Source organism: Pempheris klunzingeri, chromosome 4, assembly GCF_042242105.1.
Source record: "Pempheris klunzingeri isolate RE-2024b chromosome 4, fPemKlu1.hap1, whole genome shotgun sequence".
Lineage (NCBI taxonomy): Eukaryota > Metazoa > Chordata > Actinopteri > Acropomatiformes > Pempheridae > Pempheris > Pempheris klunzingeri.
The window spans coordinates 4,303,482-4,328,092 of record NC_092015.1 but is presented as its reverse complement, the minus strand read 5'-3'; the positions used below and the strand labels follow the sequence as shown (position 1 = coordinate 4,328,092).

At 42.2% G+C, this 24,611-nt stretch overlaps 1 protein-coding gene across 1 annotated transcript in view; it reads left to right on the top strand.

Annotated features, from left to right (window-relative positions):
• Positions 1-5,098: 5,098 nt before the first annotated feature.
• LOC139200363 (calcium-binding protein 8-like) overlaps positions 5,099-24,611 on the top strand; it is a 51,410-nt gene continuing 31,897 nt past the window's right edge. The window contains exons 1-3 of the mRNA XM_070829640.1: positions 5,099-5,307; positions 12,143-12,264; positions 22,270-22,413. Of these exons, the coding sequence (XP_070685741.1) occupies positions 5,099-5,307; positions 12,143-12,264; positions 22,270-22,413 (475 nt within the window). The remainder of the gene's footprint in view (positions 5,308-12,142; positions 12,265-22,269; positions 22,414-24,611) is intronic.

Below are 24,611 nucleotides of genomic sequence, written 5' to 3'. Positions count from 1 at the left end.
CTTCCCCTTCATGTGGGATCACCAGGTACTCTGAGGCTTCCTGGGACATGCTGGGTTTGCTCACAGTGTAAACCCTGCACTTCAGCACTACTTAAAGTAGAGACTCATTCTGATTTCTGCTTTAGTGATGGCAGTCTCCTGCTAATGTCAGCAGCATGGAAGTATTATAAGAACCGGATACTGGACCACCACTGAGCCTTGCTTCCAATTCTTCCCACAAAGAGCTTTTTCTCCATAGTCTACCGCTGTAAAAGAGACGTCTGCCAGTCCGCTGACACCTCCAGCTCTAAAAACAGTCAACTGTTACTCTTTGTGTTGTATTTTTTCAAGCCATGGGTGTCTCATACTTGTAAAACTTTTCCAAATCCAACGATATCACTGCTGTCATTCGAGCCAAACACCAGCGCGGCATGATGGGATGTCACCACTGTGCAGTGAGCCACATGACCTGGAAACCAGAAACTCTTTCTTGCTGTATGTGCCAATGTACAAATGTATGAATGTGCCAGTTCATATAATACAGTGGTTCTCAAATGGGGGTACTTGAAGGCACTCCAGGGGGTACGTGAGATTTTTAAAATTATTTTAAAAATAGCATTCATTCAAAAATCCTTTTTAAAATATATCTATTCAATAAATATTTCAATAAAATGTAAGTGTAAGTTCATAAACTGAATTTTTATATCAAGTAGGCTATTCAATTTAATTCCCCCAAACCCAGAGTCCCCCCCCCCCCATACCAGGATGGTTTGACCCAACCTGGCACGTGCCTCACGGCATCACCTGTCACCTGTCTTGAGAAAGCTAACAATGGAGTCGAGGTTAAAGTTTAGCAGCCATGCTGCTGGAAACACGGAGGGACAAGAGGGCGAGACCAGAGCCGGCAAGGTTCAGACGGTATTCAGAAGAAGATGTTTTAATGGGATTTACGTCCACGAGCTGCAGCCACCCGAGGCCCTGAGTTTCTTCTGTGGGGAGAAATGAGCCCACAGCGGCATGAAGCCGGTACATCTTCAGGAGAGCTGCAAGGGTCCTGAATCACCGGGTTCATGAGTCTGAGGTCTCCATTAACCCGGATCCTATGAGACCTCTGGCTGCTGCTGCTGCTGAGTACACAAGGCGAAGTAGCAGACTCACCGGAAACACCGTGGACTCAGGTGAGTCAGGTGAGTCAGGTGATCCGGTTCACTGACTTCACTCCAGCCAGTGAATCTAAGTCATAAGTTAAATACTGCAATAGACAAGTGGTTAAACACGCTGGTGTTCGTTATGTGGCAGATATATTTTATGCACATGCTATGATGATGATGATGATGATGATGATCAGTAGTAGTGGTGTAGTCTGATAATGCAGCAACAAACTATAGTTCTATTATTGGAATTGTTAGAGACTAAATGCTTACAGTCATATACATATTTTAATTTTGGTTCACTGATAATTGATTTGCACATTTTACATTTTTGTTCCATTTGTTGTTATTTGTGTTTAAGTTGTGTTTGTTTTTTGGTGCAAACGTCTGTTACCACGGTAACCTAATAATGTGTATGTGGATCCTTACCATGGGTGAATCCACAGCGACAGGGTTTTGTTTTTGTTTGTTTTTTTTTGTTTTTTTGGGGGGGGGGGTGCAACAAGACTGACTCAAGTGAACCGGATCACTTTAGTGAGTGACTCAGAGTAACACGAGTCCATCAAATGAACCAAGTCTACCTCCACTAATCGCTTAGTGATTAGCCACCTGAGTTTTTTAAAGAGGAAACTTACTGAATTCAGGTACAAAAATAAAAGAAAAGTCTAAGTCTACAAAATGTAATAAATCAGACAGTGATGACACAGTGCTGTGTTTTACATCTTTTTTTTTTTTCAACCAAAAATGCTTTGCTGTTCTTAGGGGGGTACTTGGATGAAAACATATTCCACAGGGGGTACATCACTGAAAAGAGGTTGAGAACCACAGATATAATACATTAAGTTTTCACATGTTTGCTATATATTTGCTGGTTTTGTGTTCAGTCCACTGATGTGTAACACTTAGCAGCCCAACAGTCCTTGTTTTTAACTGTTTGGTGACTTGCTGTGTCGCCCTCTCAGATTTCCACATCCATAAATACTGCAGGTGCTTGTGGGAATGTCCAGGAGGTCAAACCAACATGAACTGAACCTAAATGCAGCCATCCTGAGAAACATGGCTACAAAGCAGTTATCATGTTGTCACCTAGAAGGACCTGTGTATTCTTCACTGTCCTCTACGAAGCGTCAGGTAACTTCTCATGTTGCCAGAGCAGGTGTCACTTCTTGACTCTGAACATAACTCATCACTTGCTGCAGTGCCACCAGTTCCAAAACAACAAGCCCTTTTATCCTAAAGAGAAACATCGACATGCAGCCTGACAGAGTGAACCTCCCTGATTTATTCAGTCATTCATCACAGAGCTGGTGGCTGCTGTGTAGTAGTCTGAACTGGGGAATGACTCAGATAGAACTGACTAATGTTCACCTTAAAACTACAGTTCATTATTCATTTCATGCTGGTATATTGTCTTTGCACACACCCACATGTGTTTGTTAGAAGATTCTGATTCTGATTATTATTATTATATACACTATTGTCTTGTTCTCATGGTTCTTGTTTACACATTTACTTCTTACACACACACACACACACACAGCCAATATATTAAGTACATGGTGGTTAAATGACAGAAGGAAGCAGTACATGAGATCAGTGGGAAAATGTCTGGGGATTAAAGCTGATTCTGATTCTGAAATTGATGAGCTACACACCCACCAATATTAAAAAATTTAAACTGATATATAAGAGATATATAATTTTTCACCATCCTATGTGTATCTCTCTTGGAAATCTGTTGAAAAACAGACTAATAGCACTCAAACTATCAAGTGGTGCCTTTAAAAAAAAAAAAAAAAAAAACTCTTGTAAAACAGTTCCATCAAGCTTCTGATAATACAGGAAACTGGAGACTTTGGAAATAAAATTGTGAAACCAAAAAGCAAAAAATCCAGAAGATCAGACGTAAAAAGAAACTACAACTATGTCACTCACTATGTGTTTTCGTGCTCGACAATCAGAGGCATTCATTTGAAAGTTACAGCCGGAAAACGCTTCCTTGTTTGTCTCACTTGACACAGGTTCACTTTTTAAAGTCAGCGCGGATCAATAAGAGTCGTGGGGGGGCTTTGCTCCCTGTGAGATGTTTCTAAACGGTGCAGGTGATTTCTCCGGTTGGTAATGACACAATAAACCTATTAAGGCAATCGGGGAGTAAAAACAGCCAATCGCTGATCTTCAACTCGATTGCGTATTGATTTGGGTTGGAGCGTCTCCTTTGGCCACCGGGCAGCGCTCATCAATCTTACCGCCGCTCGGCACCGGTGTGTGTGGATCCTCAGTCCACGGGAGCAAACCTGGAGTCACCGGACCTGTTTTATTGCTCTGACTAGACTTCTCTGTCCGTGAATGTAACCGGAAGCGACGCGGAATGAGACAAGAAATTAAGAAATCGATGAGAGTTTGACGAAAAGTGCAACTCGACTGAAGGCAGATCGACACAAATCACCTGCCAGCTTTTTATCATCATGGGAAGAAATGACTGCACTGCTTTCTGCAACTAAAGGAATACTTCATAAATAACACAACAAGCAACACGGATCGATCAACGAGGCTGATCGAGGAGTCTCATCAAGTCTGTAAACTGGATCCTACTGCGGGCATCGATTAACGAATTTGACTGATCACCTTCAGATACTGAACACCCTCAAAGGTACGTTGGGGGGGAATTGGACAATAAATTACCTTCAGCGGGAAATAAATAGACTGGAGCTTATTATAACAGCCTTATTTTTTTTGTTGTTGTCCCCATTAAACCACACAAGTGCTCCCCGCAGGCCCACACCTGTTGTTTGGATCGGTCAGGATGTCAGTCTTTCCCATGTCTCGGCAGATGATGAGTGTGTGTGTGAGAAACAGGCAGGAAAATAAGTCTGCAGACTGCAGAGGCAACATGAGCTGTTTTATAAAGTTTTATACTGAAATATTAACTGTTGACCTGCTTGAGATAAATTACCTGGAGATATTCCACATTTTCTCCACGACATGCACGAGACCAATTCAAACCTAAAGATGTATTTTAAAGCCACAGCACTCAGTCAGAAGACAACATGAGATCTTTCCTGTTGGTGGTGATGAGTAGTTTCTGTGTGTGTGTGTGTGTGTGTGTGTGTGTGTGTGTGTGTGTGTGTGTGTGTGTGTGTGTGTGTGCGCGTGCGCCACCACCCACAATCACCACGCTCCCGTTGCGCAGCTTCCCTACGCGCGCTCTTGCTCCACACGGTGGCGCACGCTGTTACGCATGGCGCGCTCAGCCGGAGATGCGTTGCTTTCTGTGTGATGTGTCTTCACAGCATCCCCGTGTTGACCTGCAGAGCGCACTGTAAGCATGATCCGCTGGGATGTAGAGGCTGTGTGCATCTGTGTGTTCTTCTCACACACACACACACACACTCTCCTGTTTCTTCACCATGTCTTTCAATCCTGCTTCCTACTTTCACATTCTTTTTCTTTCTTGTCAGCTCTTGTCGGGCTGCCATTCCTTATTCGTCTGTCTCTACACCTTGACTTCCTCTTTTTCTCTGTCTGTGTCAGAGTCTCTGCCCGTCTCTCTTTCTTGTTGCCTCTATCTCTCTCACTCTCTCTAGCCTCTCCCTGTGTATTCTGTGAGCACAGCTGCAGGCAGGCAGGCAGGCAGGACTGAGTCTGTCATTGGGACTCACTAATGAGCCCTCCACTCTGTCTCCTCATGTGGAGGAATGTTTGCACTGGAGAGTGAGTGAGAGAGCAAAGGGGGAGAGAGGGAGTCACACGGAGGGAGGGAGGGAGTGAGGGAGTGAGGAGCCAATGCGTGGAGCATGAGAGGAGCTGTCTACCTGCTGCTCTCACTGCTCAAATATTAACAACGGGTTTCTGGGAACCGATGCCGCTGCTCTGGGACAAGACCAAACTGTGGAGGCAGCCGGGCTCAGTGGTTTGTGGACAGGCAGTCTGCTGCTGCTGGAGGCACGGCTGCATCTAAGAGTCTGATGGAGGAGGAGGTCATAGAGCCCGATCCTCAGACGGAGGAGCCCACCGGCATGCCGCCGCCGCCGCTGGTGACAAACTCTGAGGTGAATGGAGACTTGCCGGGCAACCCGTACCTGAGGGACGGGACGGCGGACGTGATGGAGAGTCCGGCGAGGGAGCCTGTTGTGCTGCAGTATCCTGCTGAGTACAGTCAAAGCCACCAATATGGGTAAGATTCAGCATGGGAGAGGCAGGGAGACAGAGGAAGAGTCTGTTGCTGCAGGAGGCGGCTAGTGATGTGTGCAGAGAGGTGGCACTTCTCTGGGACGTCTCTGTCTCTTTTCTCAGTTTGGAGAGCCTTTGACTCCTGTTCTGCAGTGATTGTTTGAATTGCCTTTGCGCCCAGTTGGCTTGGCTTTGAAGCACCTTGTGTGCCTCTGCTGCACGGTCCATTGCATTGGAAAATCCTTTAACCATAAATTGCTCTTGGAGAAGGTTCAGGCATGTCTTATTGATCCACAGTAATATTTTCTTACCTTATTATTTATGTCACAAAGACAGATTTCAACACAAGTACTTGTTTTGTTTAGTGTCATTTTACACACCTTGGTGACAGATTTGGTTTGGTGGACAAAAGCAATTATTTCATCTTAATCATGACTTGCTAAATGGAACGGCACTGTTTTTCCATTGATGATTCTTAGCATATCCTTTGTGTGTTTGCTGCAGCAGCGTGCAGTATTGTCAAAGGCTCATTGTGTTGACACGGATCCATATGAGTGGACAGAGTCGTCAGATGGCACCCGGCTGCCTCGCTACATGAAAATGCCACTGAGTGTCAGTAAAACTGAAGTGTGACCAGAATACCTCCTATTTGACTTGATATGAAGTTTATAGATTCTGCAAGAAATGGCCATGTGCTGTCATTTTCTGAACTGGAGGTTTTTTATGACCCGTTGGCGTTTTGCATGTTCTCTAGCAGTGATGGAAAATTGGTAAAACCACACTGAAAACTCACTGCTGCATTTCTCGCTATGAGTGGAAACTTTTGCAAGTGTACTGCTTATGTGACCACACCTCAATCTGGGATGTTTTAGCGGGTGTGTTTTTTTCTTCTGCTGTTACATCTCTGGTTTGATCAAAACATCACGTTTGACTGCCCTGTGTGATTCAGTGTAAAGATGTCACCGTGTCATGGTTCTCTTTACACAGCTGATTTTGGGACCGGAGGGTCTGCTGCCGGCACACAGTGTTCTGCATGTGTCCCCTTCACAATCGGCCCATTGCTATTGGCTGTTGTGCTGCAGAGTCTGATATGAGAAATTGCCATCTGGCCTCCTTGTCATGCGGAGAGCTTTGAATAAAGCTGCGCTCTTTTAATCAGGTTGCACTCTCTCCAAGACTCAGAACTGAGGACTGGTTTGGTACTCTGGAGTGGGCATGTGTTTATAGAGAGTCATTTGATATAGAACGAGAGAGAGAGAGAGAGAAAAGCATGCAGGACTGAGTGGATTGAAACTTTGTAATATGACTACATGGCAGAGTGGAAGATCAGTGTGTATAAAACGTCTTTTTACTGGCAGGCTACACAGCATCTCCTTGGACAAATAAACATCTAATGATTTTTGCTCAGTTTTTCAAACAAGGTTAAATCCTCTGTCTATTTGCCTAATCAAGTAGAAAACTTCAAGTGTGAGTCTTAGTGATTGTTTCTGGACAATTAACAAATGCTTATAGAGACATGCAACATAGAAAATGCAGCAGCACCACAATCGATTATCAAGCAAACACAACCATTGTTCCTCTTTCCAGTTCTCAGACGTGAGGATTATCAACTGTTTTTAGCTTTTGGGCCAACAAACGGCTTGAAGGCATTTTAGGTTCTAATCATCTTTTAGATGGTGCCTTTCTGTTTCTCCGTCTCCGGATCCTGATCTCTTGGCCTCGCCTCCATGTTGCATGTTAAGGCGTGACGCTAATCGATGATGTGTGTTTGCTGGACACAAATTTGCAAAGTAAAATGAGTTCGTCGTGCCTTCCTGCCGGTTCTTTGAGGACACGCAGCATTTTAATGGCAACAGCGTAATTGCAGCTTAGTGCTTCCTCCTTCAGGGTCAAAGTGTTTTGATTAGTCATGTCAGCTTTGTCTTATCCTTGAAGTGTCAGCACAAGTAGTGCTTTCCCTGTAAGGCAGGCAGGAAACTTCAGTGGAGGTGGTTTTATTTATGTCTCTGCTGTAATTGTGTTCAGTTCTGACATGACTACTTTCAGGCTACCATGAAATAAGTTGACTGTAAATAACAGAAATACAAACGTCTTTTTAAAACAAGAGATTTTAAAGAAGTGTTTTTGGGACTTAAATCACTTTAATCCATCAAATAAGAAAACAGAGATGAGCCTCTGCTGTCCACTGAACAGCAAACAGTTTTGTGAGAGTTCAAATTCGTTGACATTTAATCAAGTAATCACATCATCTGATGAAGGTCTCATTGTAAAATCTTAAGATTAAAGATGTTGTACTTGCAAAGTTTGAGTGATTTTGCACAGAACTTTTTTTCCCCTCTAATCTTTGACTCTTGTACACACTTAACCATCTCCTCTAGTGACTCGGAGACGACCCCTAGTCATTAGTTGATCATAGTGTGTAAAACACATTCACACTTAAATCTCGGGCACAAGAGACAGCAGAGCTCCAGGTTGTCCCTGTGATTAAATACCGCAGGTCCAATCACAGCTAGTGCAGCCATCAGCAAGCATGTGTCCTGTCAGTTCAGCGTGACCTTGAGCCAGACACTGAATCCTGAATTACTCACTCACCGAAAGTTACTTTGAATAACCGCATCAGCTAATGGCCTCAACGTGATGTAAAACTTGAGTTACTATCCTATAAAACTTACGGCAGGTTTATTCTGCTTTAAATGTCACATTCATGTGTCATTTCACATATTCTTGTGTTGTCCTTGTCAGCCAAGATGCAGCAGCTCCATTAAAACACTTACCATGTTGTGTCTGTGCAGTCCATTTAAAGGTAATGAGCAAAATGGAAACAATTAGTTGATTGATTGATCAGTGGATGGGGTCTCATGAAGATTTTTATATACAATTGTAAATTGGGCTGTGGACTCAGACAAAACAATCAACTTTGAAGGCATCAGTTTGGACTCACATATGTACAGCATTTTATGGTATTTCACAGAATGAACAATTAATTGATTCAACAGCAATTCGAGTTAAAGTGAAACTATTCGTTTGCTGCAGCCCTGTTGGACTATAAGGGCAAAAAAAAAAAAAGCATCTGTATCGTCAAAGAGCTGGGGATGCTGGACTCACCTAAAGCAGCTTGCTCAGTAAAAAATTGAGGTACCATCCAGTGATTTTATCTCCATCATTTCTACAGCTCATTTTTATCAGCCAGTCAATCTGGCTATGAAATCCCACTATCCTTGCCTCTTTTTCTACTGAATTGATATATCATAGCATGCAGGGAATAGTAATGTGATGAGAAAAAAAAAGAAAAAGGGGATAGGCATGGTCTTGGTTGAGGCTGCAGTGTGATTACTTCCTGATTTAAGTGATTACTGTATGTTGCTCTGCTCCTGAAGGGCAAATTAGCTGGTTCAGCTGAGACCTTGATCAATTTAATCAAGTGTAATGATGCTGAAGGCTGTGAACAGCTCTGTTCAACACCGTCTTCCTGAGGGGTTGAAGATCAGGTATTTTACTGTTTCAGCACATTACTTCATAGCTCATCTGCCGCATTAATAAACATTATATCCTTGTGAGATGGTATGGTAAATAAAAGCAGTAAAGTTTTATCTCCTGTTAATACCCCATGCATCCTCTGGGCCCTCGCACACGTCTCCATCTTTGTTTGTTTGCCACTGATATCAGGTTTGTTGCTCCTTGGTGCATCTGCTCTTTTTGATTTATTTGGAAAGAACAAATACGTTAATACATGTAATTGGTGTTGCTCAGTGATGCAGAATGTGTTTTTTCGTGTCACAGACTCCAACAAGTCGGCTCGTTTTTTGCAAAGCTGTGCGTGTTGCTGTCAAAACTCCAAAGCAGCAAATCGTTCCACAGTTAGATTTGGAGGAAGAGGCTCTGCTCTTTGAGGGGAACTCAAAGGATCTGAGCAGCAGTGACGATTCTGCTGGGAGAACTAGTCCCCCTTAATAAGCATACATGACCATTAAATCGTAGTCAAATCCACAACTCTAAAAATACCACATGAGGAGGAGGTTGGGGTGGTGGAGGGAAACGGTCTGAGCTATCAGCAGAGTGACAGTGATAAGTGTCACGTTATACTGTCAGCGCTGTACACCTGCATGACTATGACTGCATGGTACCAGCCACACAGATGTGAATGAGCCAACGATTATGAAGCTTGTGTGAAACGGCTGATGCTGTTAGCCAAGTGTGACTTAATCTGCCAATTTACAGTGTTGAAACTGTTTGTTTTTGTCTGCCGAACAGTCCAAAACACCAAATATCTTCAATTTACATCAGTTCTAAACGGAGAAATGCAGAAAAAATCCTCACTTTAGAGAAGATGGAACCAGTAAAAGTAACTTTTGCTGATAAAGTGTGTAAATTATGTTTTTTTTATTTTTTAGAAAACAGTGTCACTACACAGTGTGGTGAAAGCTGCTCTGCTGGTTTAGTCTTGGATCATCCTACAAGGTATCCTGGTGTTGTTCAGTCTCGTCACTAAAACGCATGTCTGTCCTCTGCTCAGGTTAGTGGGAGCTTTTAGCTGGATAAGCAGATTACTCAAGAATGCAGAGGCAAAATGTCAGAAACGTGAGAAGACTCACCATGGAGGCCACTACTACCCTCCACGCTCACAGAGCACACATACAGGTCTTGTAATGCGTACAAACAGCTGACTCTTGCCCTTGTAAAGCCAAAGGGGGAAAGTTTTGGCTGCATAACATTTCTTTTACTGCCTTTGAGTATTTCAGACTGAAGTCTTTTTTCCTTCTGTCTCAGCTTTTCAAAACAGCTCATTGAGTTATTTTAATACTGAATTCTGCTCCTGAAGGATTTACTCTAATGAAATGTATGTAAATTCTGTCCCTTCATAGTAAATCAGCTTGATCAATATTTCTTCGCTTTGGCCGTCGGAAGGTAAACCCAGAATATTATAAACCTGCGTCAAGCAGCTGACAATGTATGGGCTGGCTCGTAACAATAATATGGAAAGAACGGACAAGAGCGATGATTGTAATATTCATAATGACAGCTGAGAGATGACTGAATAATTGATGAATTCAGAAATGAAAAACCCGGACATTACGTGCGAGGAAAGCTGCTCATAGAAAAGCTTTAGGCTGTAGTAGCAGACGTCTTGATACGCATGCTTATTAACCTGACAAACAAGAAAGATGCGGGGACCAGTTTTCAATTTGTGGGGTAACGGATTGCTGGCAGCTCCAACCAGTGAAATATGATTTGTATCCTGAGAAGGTAAGAAGCTCTCATAGGGGGGAAATTGTAGCAAAAAAAGATTAAAGATTTTATCAATTATTGGGACAATATTCCAACATAATTTCCTTTCACTGCTAAGAAGATAAAAAAAAAAGTTGCTTCTGGTTGGCTTATTTGAAACGCACTGAAATGTTTCTTTCATGTCCAACTCTGTTTGTTGTACTCGGACGTAGCCCAACAACATGTTTAAGAAGCTGTGTGTCATTATGTCCTTCCTGATCATATCTGCTTCTTCACTCTGCATACAGCTTTGTTTCTTAATAAGAGCAACATTTGGATCGGCCATCTTTCAGTGAGGAAAAGCTAAGTCAGTTAGTTAGAAAGTGTCATTAGTCTCTCAGTTTATAAAAAGCCTCAAAGGTCTGCAGTTATAGATGCAACTATGTCTATAGAAGAGGTCCTAATATGTTTGTATTCTATCTTCAATGCAAAAAAACAGTTTTTACATGAGAACAGTACTGCATTTAGTACATACAGTACTACAGTATGCTTGCTTCCATGCCGCAGGATGAATTAAAGAACTAGTTCAAGGTTTTCTTAGTAGAGGAAACACAAACAAACAAGGTTGGTCAAGCTGAAGATTCAGACTCATTCACTTCTAGAGAGCATGTTTGCTAATTTGGCGAGCAACCACTAGCAGCATGTCATGCCGAGGATAAACTTCACGTTATGAACTGTGGATGCTGAGCATGTTTCACTATCAGACACTTTTGGAGAGTTTGCGTTATCAAAGCTCTTGTAATTATGAGGCCTTCTGGCCTGACTTTGCCGAAATGTGATGTAAAGTAAAACTGATAAAAGAGAGGAAAACGGTGAGAAGCCCGGAGCTGTTCACAACAGTTCAGCTCAGCGTTCCTCACTGCTCTCTCGGTGTAATGTCTCAGCCCGTTCTGAACTCCTCATTCTGTCTGAGAAGCATCTCCTCCAAGTGCTCATCGAGACGAAATCCAATTAGAGCGAAGGAAGTAGTCGCCCAAATCTCTCTGTTCTATGTGCTCTTATTTTCCTCCTGTGCCCTTGGGCTTCGATTTATTGAATAATTAATTGCCTCAGTCACATGCTCTCACGGACCCGCACATGCACACACATTCACTACTTTTACCTCAAGTTATACTAGTCTCACTCACTGTGTGACTTCACATTTAGCCAATGAGTTCTGCTTCATTTATGGATCTCGTTTATGCCTTGGACGTTAATTTGTTTTAGCCTCGCCAATATCACAAATGGGCAAACCAGCTCTCTGTAGCTGATTATGGGCTCACATTTCACGTTGTTTTTTTTTTAAACTTGACTTAATTTTAAGTTTATTTTAAATGAGGTTTTATGCACCTCACAGTGGATTACAACTTTATTCTTGATAAGTGGCTCATTTGAATGCCTGATAATGGATTTCATGTGCAGCAATGTTGCAGTGACCATGAAAAAATGACACACAGGAGTTCTGCCTCCTGTTAAACTTTCAGTTACATATGCAATGTGTGGAGCTTTTCATTGGCGTTTGTGTTCGCAATTAATCTTCCAAAAAAATCCAGGATCCAGCTCCTGTCTAACTGTTTCCTCCTGTTGTCTCTCAGGGAGAAGATGCCGTTCCACCATGTGACGGCAGGCCTGCTCTACAAGGGGAACTACCTGAGCCGCTCGCTGTCGGACAGTGACAGCGACGTGCTGGCCAGCATCTCAGTGGAGGAGCTGGACGGTAAGGCTTCTCAATAAACTGTCTGGCTGTTGCCCTGCCTTATGCTTAATGTCCTTTTTAAAGCAATTTGGCTGTTGCTGCCTGCCTTTCCACCCCCATAATCTTAGGCAACATTTTAACGTGCACTGCATTTTATTAGTGTGACTTGAAAAACATACTTGAAGAATTTCTTTGAAGCATTTATTTAGTAGCATTTCAATAATTACTGAAGTCATAATCAAAGCACAGTGTCTCTTCTGGGGAAAAAAGTATGTTTGTGCTTTGTGTTTTCAGCTGCAGCCAAAGCCAGCTTTAGTCTGTTTTTCCCAATGTTCATTACATTTATTTAAAGCGGTAACACTAAGGTCAGCTCTACGGTGCAATAAAGAAACCAAAGTTAGACTGAAATATTTGCATATGGAGTGTCGTGCACCATGCACATATTTTAGTCATTGCAGCTTTATGTTTAGTTTCGCTTCATGCCAGCTTATGGGGGGAGGCAGTCACCAAAAGTTAACATTGGCTGCAAGAGAAAAGAAACAAACATACTGAGAATTTAGCAGATATTTAATTGTACTGTATGAACCTAAAGCACAGCAAGTCTTGTGGTTTTTAAGGCGGATCAGACGGTCGCACACAGGAAGCCACTGCATAAAAATGACTATTTTGGGCAACAAGCCTGTGCACACTGCGGAATACCAAACCCATGTAGAGCTTTGCTTTTCAGAAAACACTTCCAGATTCTTACCAGGAGAGATCCACAAATGATGTATTATACCAGGACCACTAGGAGATTGACTCATGACAGGTTTTGTTCTCAAGAACAGGTGCTGGTCCAAATAGTTCCCGTCAGTTTTATAGTCGGTAATCCTTTTAAAAGACAATACAGTGCTACAAAAGCAGCAGGACCCTCCTCATCTAAGCCATTGAAGCAGAGTTATGCATTGTTTTCTACGTAGCTTATCTCACCAGGAACATTCACATCTGCTGGCCTCTCTCTCTCTCACGTCTGTGCCGTAGCTGGGACTGTGTTTATGAACCCTTTGTTTTGCAGTCTGTCTGAGAGTAATCACCTTGGCCTGTAGAACACAAACCTGATCAATTACAGTCTGCCGAAGTCAGCAGTGGCAGCCTCACGGGCAGCAAACAACCCAGACTCCCCCAGACCTCAAAAATATTAATCCATTGATGCAACATTAAGCTGCCGCCTAGGAAATTGGCTGCAGAGTGCACTGTAATGGCCAGATACTCTGTCAGGGTCAAGTTTTAATATGCATAGAGCTTTTTGGATTTCTCACTCCTGCTTCAATGGGTTCATGCTGCTTGGTGAGAATAAGATACAGTGATCCTCATGAGGTCAACTAAACACTGTGAAACTACAGCTTGTCAACGCTATAATAAGTTTATCAGTATTTACTGTGCACTGCATGTTGGTTGACTGGTGGCATCACAGTGTTTAGAGTCTCTAGTTATCTGAGTGAAAAATTATTTTAAAATGCTGTCTATTTTCTCAAATCAGTCAAGCCAGAGTGCACAGATATCCACATTCTGCTGGGATCACCAGACATTTCACCTTCTAGTGAAGTGTGTGATGTCCATTGGGGATAAATGTTCATGAATTGACTTAAAGATGGTTCCTTAGATCCCTTTTATTACCTTAAGATCTTGCCTTATAAGCATCAAAGTCAGTTTTTAATCAGTTGCAATACAAACAGAAATCACTAGATGTAACGTGCCTTTAGGCCAAAGAAAGATACTCAGATGTCCATAGCATCATTACATTTCGTGTTTGAGTCCCACAAAGCATGGCAATCATTGGACCAAAGCTGGGAACACCTTAATATCAAAGGGAAATAAGAAAAAGAATAATTTTTCCTTATCAGTAGATGTTTTTTGGCAATGCTAAGGTTCAGGAGCATCCTCATCAAACCAATCATATTCAGATATATTTTAAAAACCTCTGGATATACAGTCAAAACACTTTCCAGTCAGATTTCCTTTTATGAAAAGTATCTTCCAACACTGAAGCTCAGTCTTTTTTGACAATACGAATATATGGCATGCGTACCAAACACATGTAAACAGAAATGAATGTAGCAGGTACAGGTGATTCTGGTCAGACAGTGATGTCAGTTTTGTTCATTTGTAGGAAGTTATTTATTTGAAGCAGCAGACTCGACATACAAGGATGTACAAGGTTTTCATCAGACCCCATCAGAAACAACCTTACCACTCTTGCATCTTTTTCAAGCATCACACCAACTCCTTTATGTCCCCCACCATCTTCTCTCCCCTGTTGCAGCTCCACATTCTGCACATTCAACACTTTTGCTTCACAATATTTAAAGAAGCAATTTACTGCATTTGTGCAGGTCCATTAAAGAGCTTGCAGCAGCGGGCCGAGCTGTCACAGTGCTGGGGGCACAGAATCAGTCAGCTGGAGTGTTTCTGTAAATGTCTCCTCTCTCTGTAGAAGCTGCGGTAGCCTGTTTGGATTTATAAAGAGAACAACACGAGCCCTCAAGTCTTTCTTACTGTTTGGATAGTGCCTTAAGATCTGACAACAACATAAGGCATTCAGAAGTAGCTGGCTGTATTTATCTGTATTCATTTGGAGCAGGTAGTTATTCTCCAGCAACTGTAGAGCAAAGGTCAACTTTGTAATGTGAGCTTCTCTTGAAAAATAATTGGTTCTGCTTTAAGCTTGAAATAACAGTCAAAAAAAGAAAGTGACTGATCCCTTGCAGCACTACCAAATAAGGCGCTTAGGTATCAAGTCTTTGTAACACTTAGAAAGAATCGTGACGTGTTTTGGCTGCTTGTGGTGCCCATAGAGCTGTCAGTGTTATTACCGCAGGCAGGAGAGTTAAATGTGCTTTGTATGATCTTTAAACCAGTACAGGATCTTGAAATGTCACTTGTCGGATGTACGATTGGTATTTAATTCTTTAAAACGGGCTTCACAAGATGTTCCATTGATCTTAGAGATTTCAGTCACTGTGTGAACATGAACGCACTTCCTGCCAAGCCTGGCTACAGATCTGAGCCTCTCATCTGTGATCCAGTCAAAAGTTAAAATCAGAATCTCTGTGGTCACTCAGCTGAAGACTGACTTTGTAGATGTAGTTTCAACATCTACATCCAAATACTGTACATACAGTCTGTCTTCATTAACCCTCAGCAACTGCATCCCCCATTCCTTCTGAAGGTAATGAACCAAACTTAGAACGGTGCCCACAGCTCACATCAAATCACAGCTGTCATTTATTGATCTAAAAGTGTAGCCTGGTTGGTGCCGTGCCGTGCAGCCCCCGTGTACACACCGCCTCCCTGACATGAGTGCATCCTTTGTGCCGTCTGAGAGCAATTTGTCCATCACTTCTTGAAGCCTAATTGTTAATCTAAGAACAGAATGTTTTTGTCTTATTCATTAACAAATATATGCAAATTGAGTTTGAGTATGTGGGCAAGGTGTAGAAAAGAGAGCAGCGAGGGATAATGGCCCACTCCTGATCGAATGCATGCAAGGACAAAATTACAGGTTTCAAGAACCGTTTTTATACTCCGTGTGCTCACCAGTCTCCATGATATGCTAGACTTGATGCTGTTTTACCCTGAAAGAGAAAAGCTCTTTGTGCAGACTTACTACAAAGCCACATTTCATGAGCTACAACAATTTAAGGGATGTGAAATTTCACTGAACTGAACAATCTCTAGCTTTGACAGCCTCTGCCTATATATCGCTTTTGATAAAGATTAAAATGTGGTTTACATAACATGCATGCCAAGAGCTGCACAAAGCCACCGACCTTTGGTAGCACTTGTGTATTTAGGAAAACTTGGTTAAAACTTTATGCAAATCATATGTGAAATGCATTTTCTATGACCTCTGGTCTGCATGGGTAGACATGAGCTGGGACTGAAATTAATTTAACATTGGTAACAACAGCCAAACATGACTGCTGTGTGACTGAGACCGAACTTCACTCCACTATTTTCACCAAATATGTTGCACAGCTGAAAATGCCAGATGGTATAACAGTGAAAACAGCAATAACGCACTATAATACAAGCAATCAAGACAAGTAAAGTCATGTTTATCAAGGTGGTTGAGCAGATATTGCCTTTTATTATTCAGGTTCAGCAGTGACGTGGCTGAGGGTGTGTACAGTGTATACATTATACGGTGTGTTTCGACTCTTAGAGCTCCTGTGCAGCTCTGAGCTAACTGCAGTAGCATTTTATTCAACAGAATGAAATGGCAGCGAGACACTTCACCACATGTTGAGCTGAATCCGTATCCACAGTGGTAGTCCAGGGTGAATTTCAGGCTGACTTCACAATAAAGAAGCCCTAGAGACGGGCTTTACAAAAACTAAAATAGGCTATTTTATTAAAGGTTTAGTGAAAGGGCAGCGGAAGAAATCCTTCCTAGTCGGCACTCGCGCTCTTCTTTGACTAAGCATGCTGAGCTGAACCAGACGGCAGTAAGCCTGCGGGGAGGTTTGTGTCTGCTCAGCCCACCAGCGCCAAGCTTTCCTTGAAGGAGAGAGGGAGAAAAAGAAGGGAGGCTGACTGGTAGCAGCATTAGCCAGCTTCACTCCAACTCCATAGGCATATAAACAGCAGTCCCCACTTGGCAGTGTTTGCGCTCGGGCTATGTGGACACTTTGTCTCCAAACACAAAAAGTGGCTGAGAGACTTGGCGACCTACAGGACTCGAACTGGGAGTGAAGACATCAGGTGTGGAATTGGAACCAGGTGGGCTGTGTTTGCTGACTGCCTGCGGGTCACAGACAGAATCAAACTAACAGCAACAGACAACTTGTCTTAGCTGGAGTTTGGGGAGCTGTCCGAGGTGCTGACACTGCTTTCTCTCTCCTCCTCCCACTGCGATGCCACAACACCTAAAGTCACTGATAATACTGGTGCCAGGAGCCATATATGGAGCAAATCTGTTTCCAGCGGTGAAACGGTATTAGCCCGAGGTCAAAATAACAAACAAACAAAAAAAATCAGTCATTCTGTGTGTGCATATGTGCCAAAACTCAAACAAACAAAAAGGTTTCTAACAAAAGGAGGAAGCGCTGCATGGATGTGATGGCTGGCACAACGGATGCTGCGCAGTGAAGCAGGTGAAAATACAAAGAACAGAATCCAAGATACAAACAAAACAAGTTTGTTAGAGATTTAATATAAATATAGTCATTAACACTTGTCCATTTGTTTTCTTCTATATAGGGTTCTCATTCATATGTGTAGCTAGAGCTAAAATAATTAGTTGATGATTTTGTGAGAATTCATCAGCAACTATTTTGAGAATCAATTAATTTTTCAAGCAAAAAGTTGTCTCACATTTGAATATTTGCTTTACTGTGTCATATTTTATGGCAAATTGAACATCTTTTGGGTTTTTTTTACTGTTGGTTGGATAAAAAAATAAATCAAAGATGCTACCTTTTGGATTTGAGGAATGTTAATGGTATTTGTTTCACTATTTTCTGAAATTTTGGCCAGCTTCACAGTCATTTAAACAATACCATGTCACATTGCAGTGACATGGTATTGTTTAAAACGTTTTTAGTGGAAATGGAATCGTGAGATGCACTTATAGTACTTATAGTCATATTAGCTTGGAAGAAATTAAATCAAACATACTTGTAATGCATCATACTGTTAGGGACATTTAAGTGTAAATGAGCAATATAAAAATGTATTAATAAGGAAATATGTCTGTATTCCAGATTATCCTCGCAAAACATTTGTTTGGTAGGTTTGTGTGAACCTGTTCAGAGCGCTAAACATCTACGATGTGGTCATGTTTTCTTTTTTCCTTGCAGTTATCTTCTGCTTGACATGTGTGCTAGTGCTGTCCCCTCAACTTTGACTGTAATATAATAGTGGGCAGATTACATAATGCAACTAAACAGGCACCAGTGATTCAAGATCACACAGTCATGAAGACGGTCACAATAAATACATGTCCTCATAAACATTTAACTCTGCAAGGCATCATTTGCATACAACATTAATAAACTCTGCCACTTAAGAGTTCTTTTCCATCAAAGTTGGAGTTTGCTTTGATGCCCTTTGTTGCTTCTGTCCTTTTGATAGAAATATTGCTGTGCCACATGTCAGAATTTGAGTTGTAAAGCTGCTCAACATTCCCCATGTGCCAAAAGTCTTGATGGATTGGAGCATTTGTATAAGAAATGTACTGTGGCGTTTGAATACAGAAAACTAGTCTGTGTTGTTATTGTGTTCCAACACGCTCCACGCTCAGGAAAGCGCCCAACAAAGGCCAGAGTCTTAGAGATTTATTCATGAGACGTTCATCTCAATGCAAAGAAAAGACTCTGTGTAGCTTTGATGCCTTTGACATCACTTATGAGTGTCGATTCTAACAATATTTTTACTAAAACAAGGCTTTGTATTGTTACAAATGATCATGGTGCTTTATTTGCTCAGGACCAGCTGTTTGGGGAAGCAACTGTGGCCTCTCATTATCTACTGTAGGTGCTCGACACAGTCAAAACACCATCCTTAATTTTATGAGGCAATTTGCAATTCACTGTCTATTTATGTTCTGTTGTTCCAAATCATTTTCCAGCAGACTGGTTCAGAATGGCAGCAGTGCAGCAGATAACCAGATGATTGATGGGCTCATTTCTTAATGACTGGTATTTGGTTCAATTTGACAATTTCTTGGTTCAAGCAGCAGAAAATGCTGTTAGAATGTGTTTATTCCCCGACAAAGACGTTCAATAGCAATACATTTCCAACACAGATAAGATTTCCTTTGAACTGAATTTCTGTGATATTGTCCTGCACATCTTATGGTGTGTTGTTTTTCATCTATCAGGGCACTACAGCAAATTATCAGCAACTAATGATTGTGTCAAAGATTGTGTTATGTTTTTAGTATTGAATCTTAAATCTTGGATGTGACTGAATGTGCCAGCTTTTGTTGCTGTTGGATCTCTTGCCCTCTATCTCCATTGCAGAGAGATGGAGGGCACGTCCTCTATATGTGCTTTTGAAAGACTCGAATCTCGGCCTCTGTGGCTCCAGGGAAGGATGGGGTTAAATCATTTATTCCACTTTCCAGTCTCAAATTATTCAGTGCTCAACAGTGTGCTCATGCATGTCATGCAGTCATAGTGTTTTTCAGAGAAGTGACATTCCACCTCTATTTAAAAACACCAGATGCCTGTCAGTCTCTCTCTCTCTTTTCTTGCCATACGCCCTCCCCTGTTTGTAGGCACGATTATGAAATATGCATTTATTAAAGCACAGTGAGGCCTGGCGACTTGGTTACACATTCAGCAGCCAGTAAACCAGCTGCTGACTCAACTGTGTTCACAGGAGGCATTTTTGTTACTGCTGAAAGTGTGAGTCAGTTTAATAAAATGTAGCTTCAGCGTCACAACACGTATGCACCGCGGTTACAACAGCAAACCCAAGACATCAGTGGCAGTTACTGCTAACGTGATGATTTCAAGACCTTATCTGAAACGGGGGTTGAAGTTTATAAAGGATGGATGCACCGTCAGAATCAAATACATTAATTTAATCTTCAAGTAAATTTACATGGATGGGAGACAAAATAAAACACCTGGCCACCATTACAAGACCGTGAAGTTTTTGTTGAAGCCTTTATTTAACCTGGTGGTAATTTTAAAGAGGGTGAACTGTTAAAGGTGTCCTGTGGAGTTTTCTAGTAAAACAAGTTTACATTCAGTGTTACTCAGTGATAAACCTAAAAGGACACAAAAGGGAACACCTTCCTCACAATACATTGCAAAGTTGACTGTAATTTATGTTCATTAGCTTGCAGTTTTCTTCTTCACTACCTTTGCTGGCGCTTTGCAATTTATCCTGGTGTACTAATGCCGCCTCTTGATCTGTGGCAAAAGTGAGGAACCACTAGTAGGACTGTGTACGGCATTATCCGTGTGTGTGTGTGTGTGTGTGTCCTTGTGCATTTGTATGATGTAAACAAACTTCACATGGAACCTTTTAAGTAAATAACTTGTCGAGTCAGTTTTATCCGTGACCGTCTATTCTCAGACAACATTTCCATGTGTTGGCATTATTGATTTGAGGTGATTCTGAGGTTTTCTTCCTGCCACATGATGCGACTTATCTTGGCTTAACATGGCTGAGCCTCAACAGAAACTACAATTACAGCACAATTGGTGGTTTCTGCAGTCAAGGCAATTTTATTTATATATATGTATGTAGGTCAATGTCACAGCCTGGCTCTTACATTGTGTCAAAAATGTAAAAGTAATTTATTTACAGCAAGATACTCCGAACAAACAAGTGGAAGCAATCTGTAAGGTCAATACTGCAGAGAGAGGATGATGGAACATGTGCTGCATGCATGTTGTGCTGTAAAAATAAATAAAGGGAAGGAAACCAAAAGTCACAATGTAAAGATGTGTGGTGAGAGATCTGCTGCTGCTCCGGCTTTAAATGCCCAGGTGTGTCCCTGCCACTCATTAAGCAGGAAGCTAGAAACAGCAGAGCAAAGCGAGCGGAGGGGCCATCACACCAATAGCAGAAAACTTGCCTCAGGGGGCTTTGCAATCTGTGTAGCATACAACACCCTTGATTCAGACAAGGACCCCCCCCCCCTGCCTCCCAAAAAGAAGGACAGACAGACATGCAGTAGATGTTGTGTGTACAGAATAAACCAACGTAGTAAAACACAAACATGATGTAGGGTCATAAATAATAGACATGACAGTGACAGTTGAGGCAGAGAAGAAACGGGGGACAGAGAGAGGAATGACTTGCAACAGATGACCAACATGAACTGATCTGGGAACAGTTGCAGCCATACGGCCACATGACACACGCTGTAACCATTGGCTCCAGTAGAGCAGTAAAAGTAAGGAAAACCCCAATGCACCGAAAGTAATTTCATCCTGAAAAGGTATATAGATCAGACCCTGAGGGGGGATGATTAACAAGATGACAAAATGATTAACAGGATAGTCGAGATGGAAAAAAGGTGTTTCAATTTTGCTTTGTTACATCCCTCTGAGGTAGATTTATGAGGCTGGGCTCTAGGAATAAAACTGATCCGACTTTATGAGATATTTTGACCTCTTCAGGCCTCTTAAAATGGTAAAGTAGTTAAAGTACAATGCTAGAATGCTAACTCTGAGTGGGAGCGTCCACTGTGTCCTGCAGAGAAAGCAAATCTGTGTTTGCTTCTTTTCTTCTGCGATGACTAAACCATTCATACAGATATGATGCGTCACCAATAAGAACTGAGAAGGTTTCTTGACACCTGTTAACTGTTCAGAGCAGAAGTGGTTATAGAGCAACATCAGTGGGGGGGGGGGGGGTATTCTACACAGTGAATACCTGTATTGATTTTAGGAAAAGTCCATTATCCTGAAGGTTACAGGTTTCCCCCTGAGCGAACCTCGCCAATCTAACTTGCTCTTTGAATGTTGCTTTGGATGATGAACTAATTGAAAGACTGCAAAATATACTGTGATATATGAAGGAGGAAAGAGAGAGAATAATGGAAGGGTTAAGCCGGGGAATATAAATTCACAAATGAGCAGAGATGACAGCGGCTGTGACGGCAGGTAAAGAAAATGAATCGATGGGTGGAATTGATCTTGTTAACTTGAGGCAGCGATGCGAGACCAGTTGCATAACGTGCCGCACAAAAGCTGGGTCAGACAGGAAGAGAGGGAACGGGGGGGTGGAGGGAGGTAGAGGGAGGTGTGCAGATGATGATGAACGAGGGGGAAGGGTGAAATGCCAACTGACTTCATTAAATGCAAGATGAATTCTAAGTCTTGAAGTGTGTCACTGCCAAAGAAAGGGATCCCAAAAATACACAGGACAAGACCGTGTCAAGACATACTAACAAGGATGCCTGGCAGACCAGCACACACACAGTGCTGTGAAATGAACGTGTATAAGTGTTTATGTTTGTGTAACTTGTGGGGTGTGCCATTGCTTATATGTGCTGAGTCCGTTTCCTGTATGTCTTGGCAGAGATCCGGGAGGCGTTTAAGGTGCTGGATCGTGATGGAAACGGGTTCATTTCCAAACAGGAATTGGGTATGGCCATGCGCTCTCTGGGTTACATGCCCAGTGAGGTGGAGCTGGCCATCATCATGCAGAGACTAGACATGGATGGTGAGTCACATGTACACACACACACACACACACTGTGAAGATGGATGACATGACGACTCCCCAAAAGTGAAGCCAAAACATCGTCCCCTGGTGTCTGGCTGGAGTGTAGGACATAAACCCCCTGCCCTCCATGTTTGATGAGACATGGGCCGTACAAAAACCTTTCTTTGAGAGAGAAACATTTTTGTGAAGATGGTTTCTGTCTTATCACACTGATGTACGTTCAAGTCATTTAATGCTATAAAATAGGGGGTGTAACATCATGATTGACAGCTAATTCTAACCCGCAGTTGAGTTGGGAGGGTGTAGGGGCAGGATCTGGATACCTAATTATTACTGCATACACTCTGCCTCTAAATGACATCGCCAATGCAAGATGGCATCGCCCATTTCTGGGATATTCTGGCATTCAATCTATGGTGCACACACACACACACAGGTGTAGAAATGCGCTGATGTGCATTGGCTTCCTCCCATTTATGCTTTACATCATGTGCGGGCATAAAGACTCACCATGAGGTGTACAGTATCACCAGTAGGCAACGCTGCAAGGACTGATAATAAACAACTGTTTTTCTATGCACTGCTGCCTCTCAGATGCACAGATTACATATTCCTCTGTCATGCATAAAACATTTATTCATGCATGCCAGAGTGTGTGCTCACTTCAATCTGAACCAATCACCAAGTTGCTGTTGATACTTTGGACATGGACAAAAACCCATAGTGCAACAGGCCCCTGGAGAGAACAGTTTAAATATGAAGAAATATGTGAGACTAATAAAATGTGTGCACACCTGATATGGGAGTAGTTTGTGAAGATCAAAGCAGGTTTTCAGATTGGTTCTCCTACTAGAGCTACACTAAGCTGTATCAAGGCATTCGCTGCAATAACCGTAACAAAACTGTAAGATCGGAATCAGCTGAGGTTTATTTCTGGAGCACCATCCTCACCTGTGACCTTTTAACCTTTTGTCCTCGGAGAGAACCCTCTCAGCAGCAAGAAAACACAAACGCAGCCAGTCCGTCTTCTCGCAGACAGCATTCGTGCAAAGCCCAGGGTCCATTCAAAGCCATCTGCATTTACTGTGACTGACATTTTATAAAGGATGGACTCTTAAAAATGTATAAGGCGGGGATGGGAAAATGCAATATGCAAATGTCAGAACACTGGGAAAATATTCAAATTTCTTCATGCTGCTATCACAGCCTTTGATAAGTGCTTTTCTGTTTCACTGTGCAGAGAGAAGTACTGTAAATGTTCAAGGCTGAATATTAAAGTTTAAGAAGTTAGACAGCCTTTATTCCTCTTCTGACTCATGCGCTTCAGAATCTCAAGAGACGGTAGCTGCTTTTGTGCCTCAGGGCTGGCTCTCGTTGCATCGTCTGCAGTGACTTGAAGAAGCAGGCGAGGCTACTTTCGGAGCTGAGGAAGGTCACAGCAGCTTTTGTCTTTGGAAGCCTGTGAAGTGTAACGCTGTTTATTTATTTAGTCACTTGGTTCTTGTTGTTCTCTCTGTCTCTGTGTATTGAATCTTAGTTTGCTCGTGCTGTTGTTTGGAAAATCTCTTTCCCATTAAATGATCCAGGTCAGCTTGTTTGTATTGATTGATGTCATTAGCAGAATACTGGGGGCTTTCTTTATTCAGGCATTTATTGAATCTGAGGACGGGCTGACTGAATAAAAATGTGTCTTTGTGTTTGTTAATTTGCCAAATGTCTATTGATTTTAGGCGCCTCACTCAGATATGATCTAACAGGTTTAAACAAACAAATGAGGGAAAGGCCCTCGTGGCTCACGTCTGCAGAGGCCTTCAGACACAAAGAATCTGTCTGATTTACATGAGGGAATAAAGTGCGACAGAACTAACATGGAGTGTATCAGTAGACTGTTAAGATAAGATAAAATCAGCTGCACTTGGCCAGTAAGAGGCAAAGATAGTGCTTCCAAATGTTTTCTCTCATAGAGGCTTTAGCTATTTTAAATTTTAACCTTGGAATAACAAAATCCATAAAGTCTTTATGTGTAGAATTCGAAAACTTGCACACCAGTGATGAACTCTGTAACCCCCCTACACACAAATCTGACCAGGGGACGCTGAAAAGAATAGTGTAAAAGAGTGCACAAATGAATAATCATGCCTGTTGAATAGCCTGTTGTCTAACAAAGGCCATAATGACAACCATGCAATCAGAAA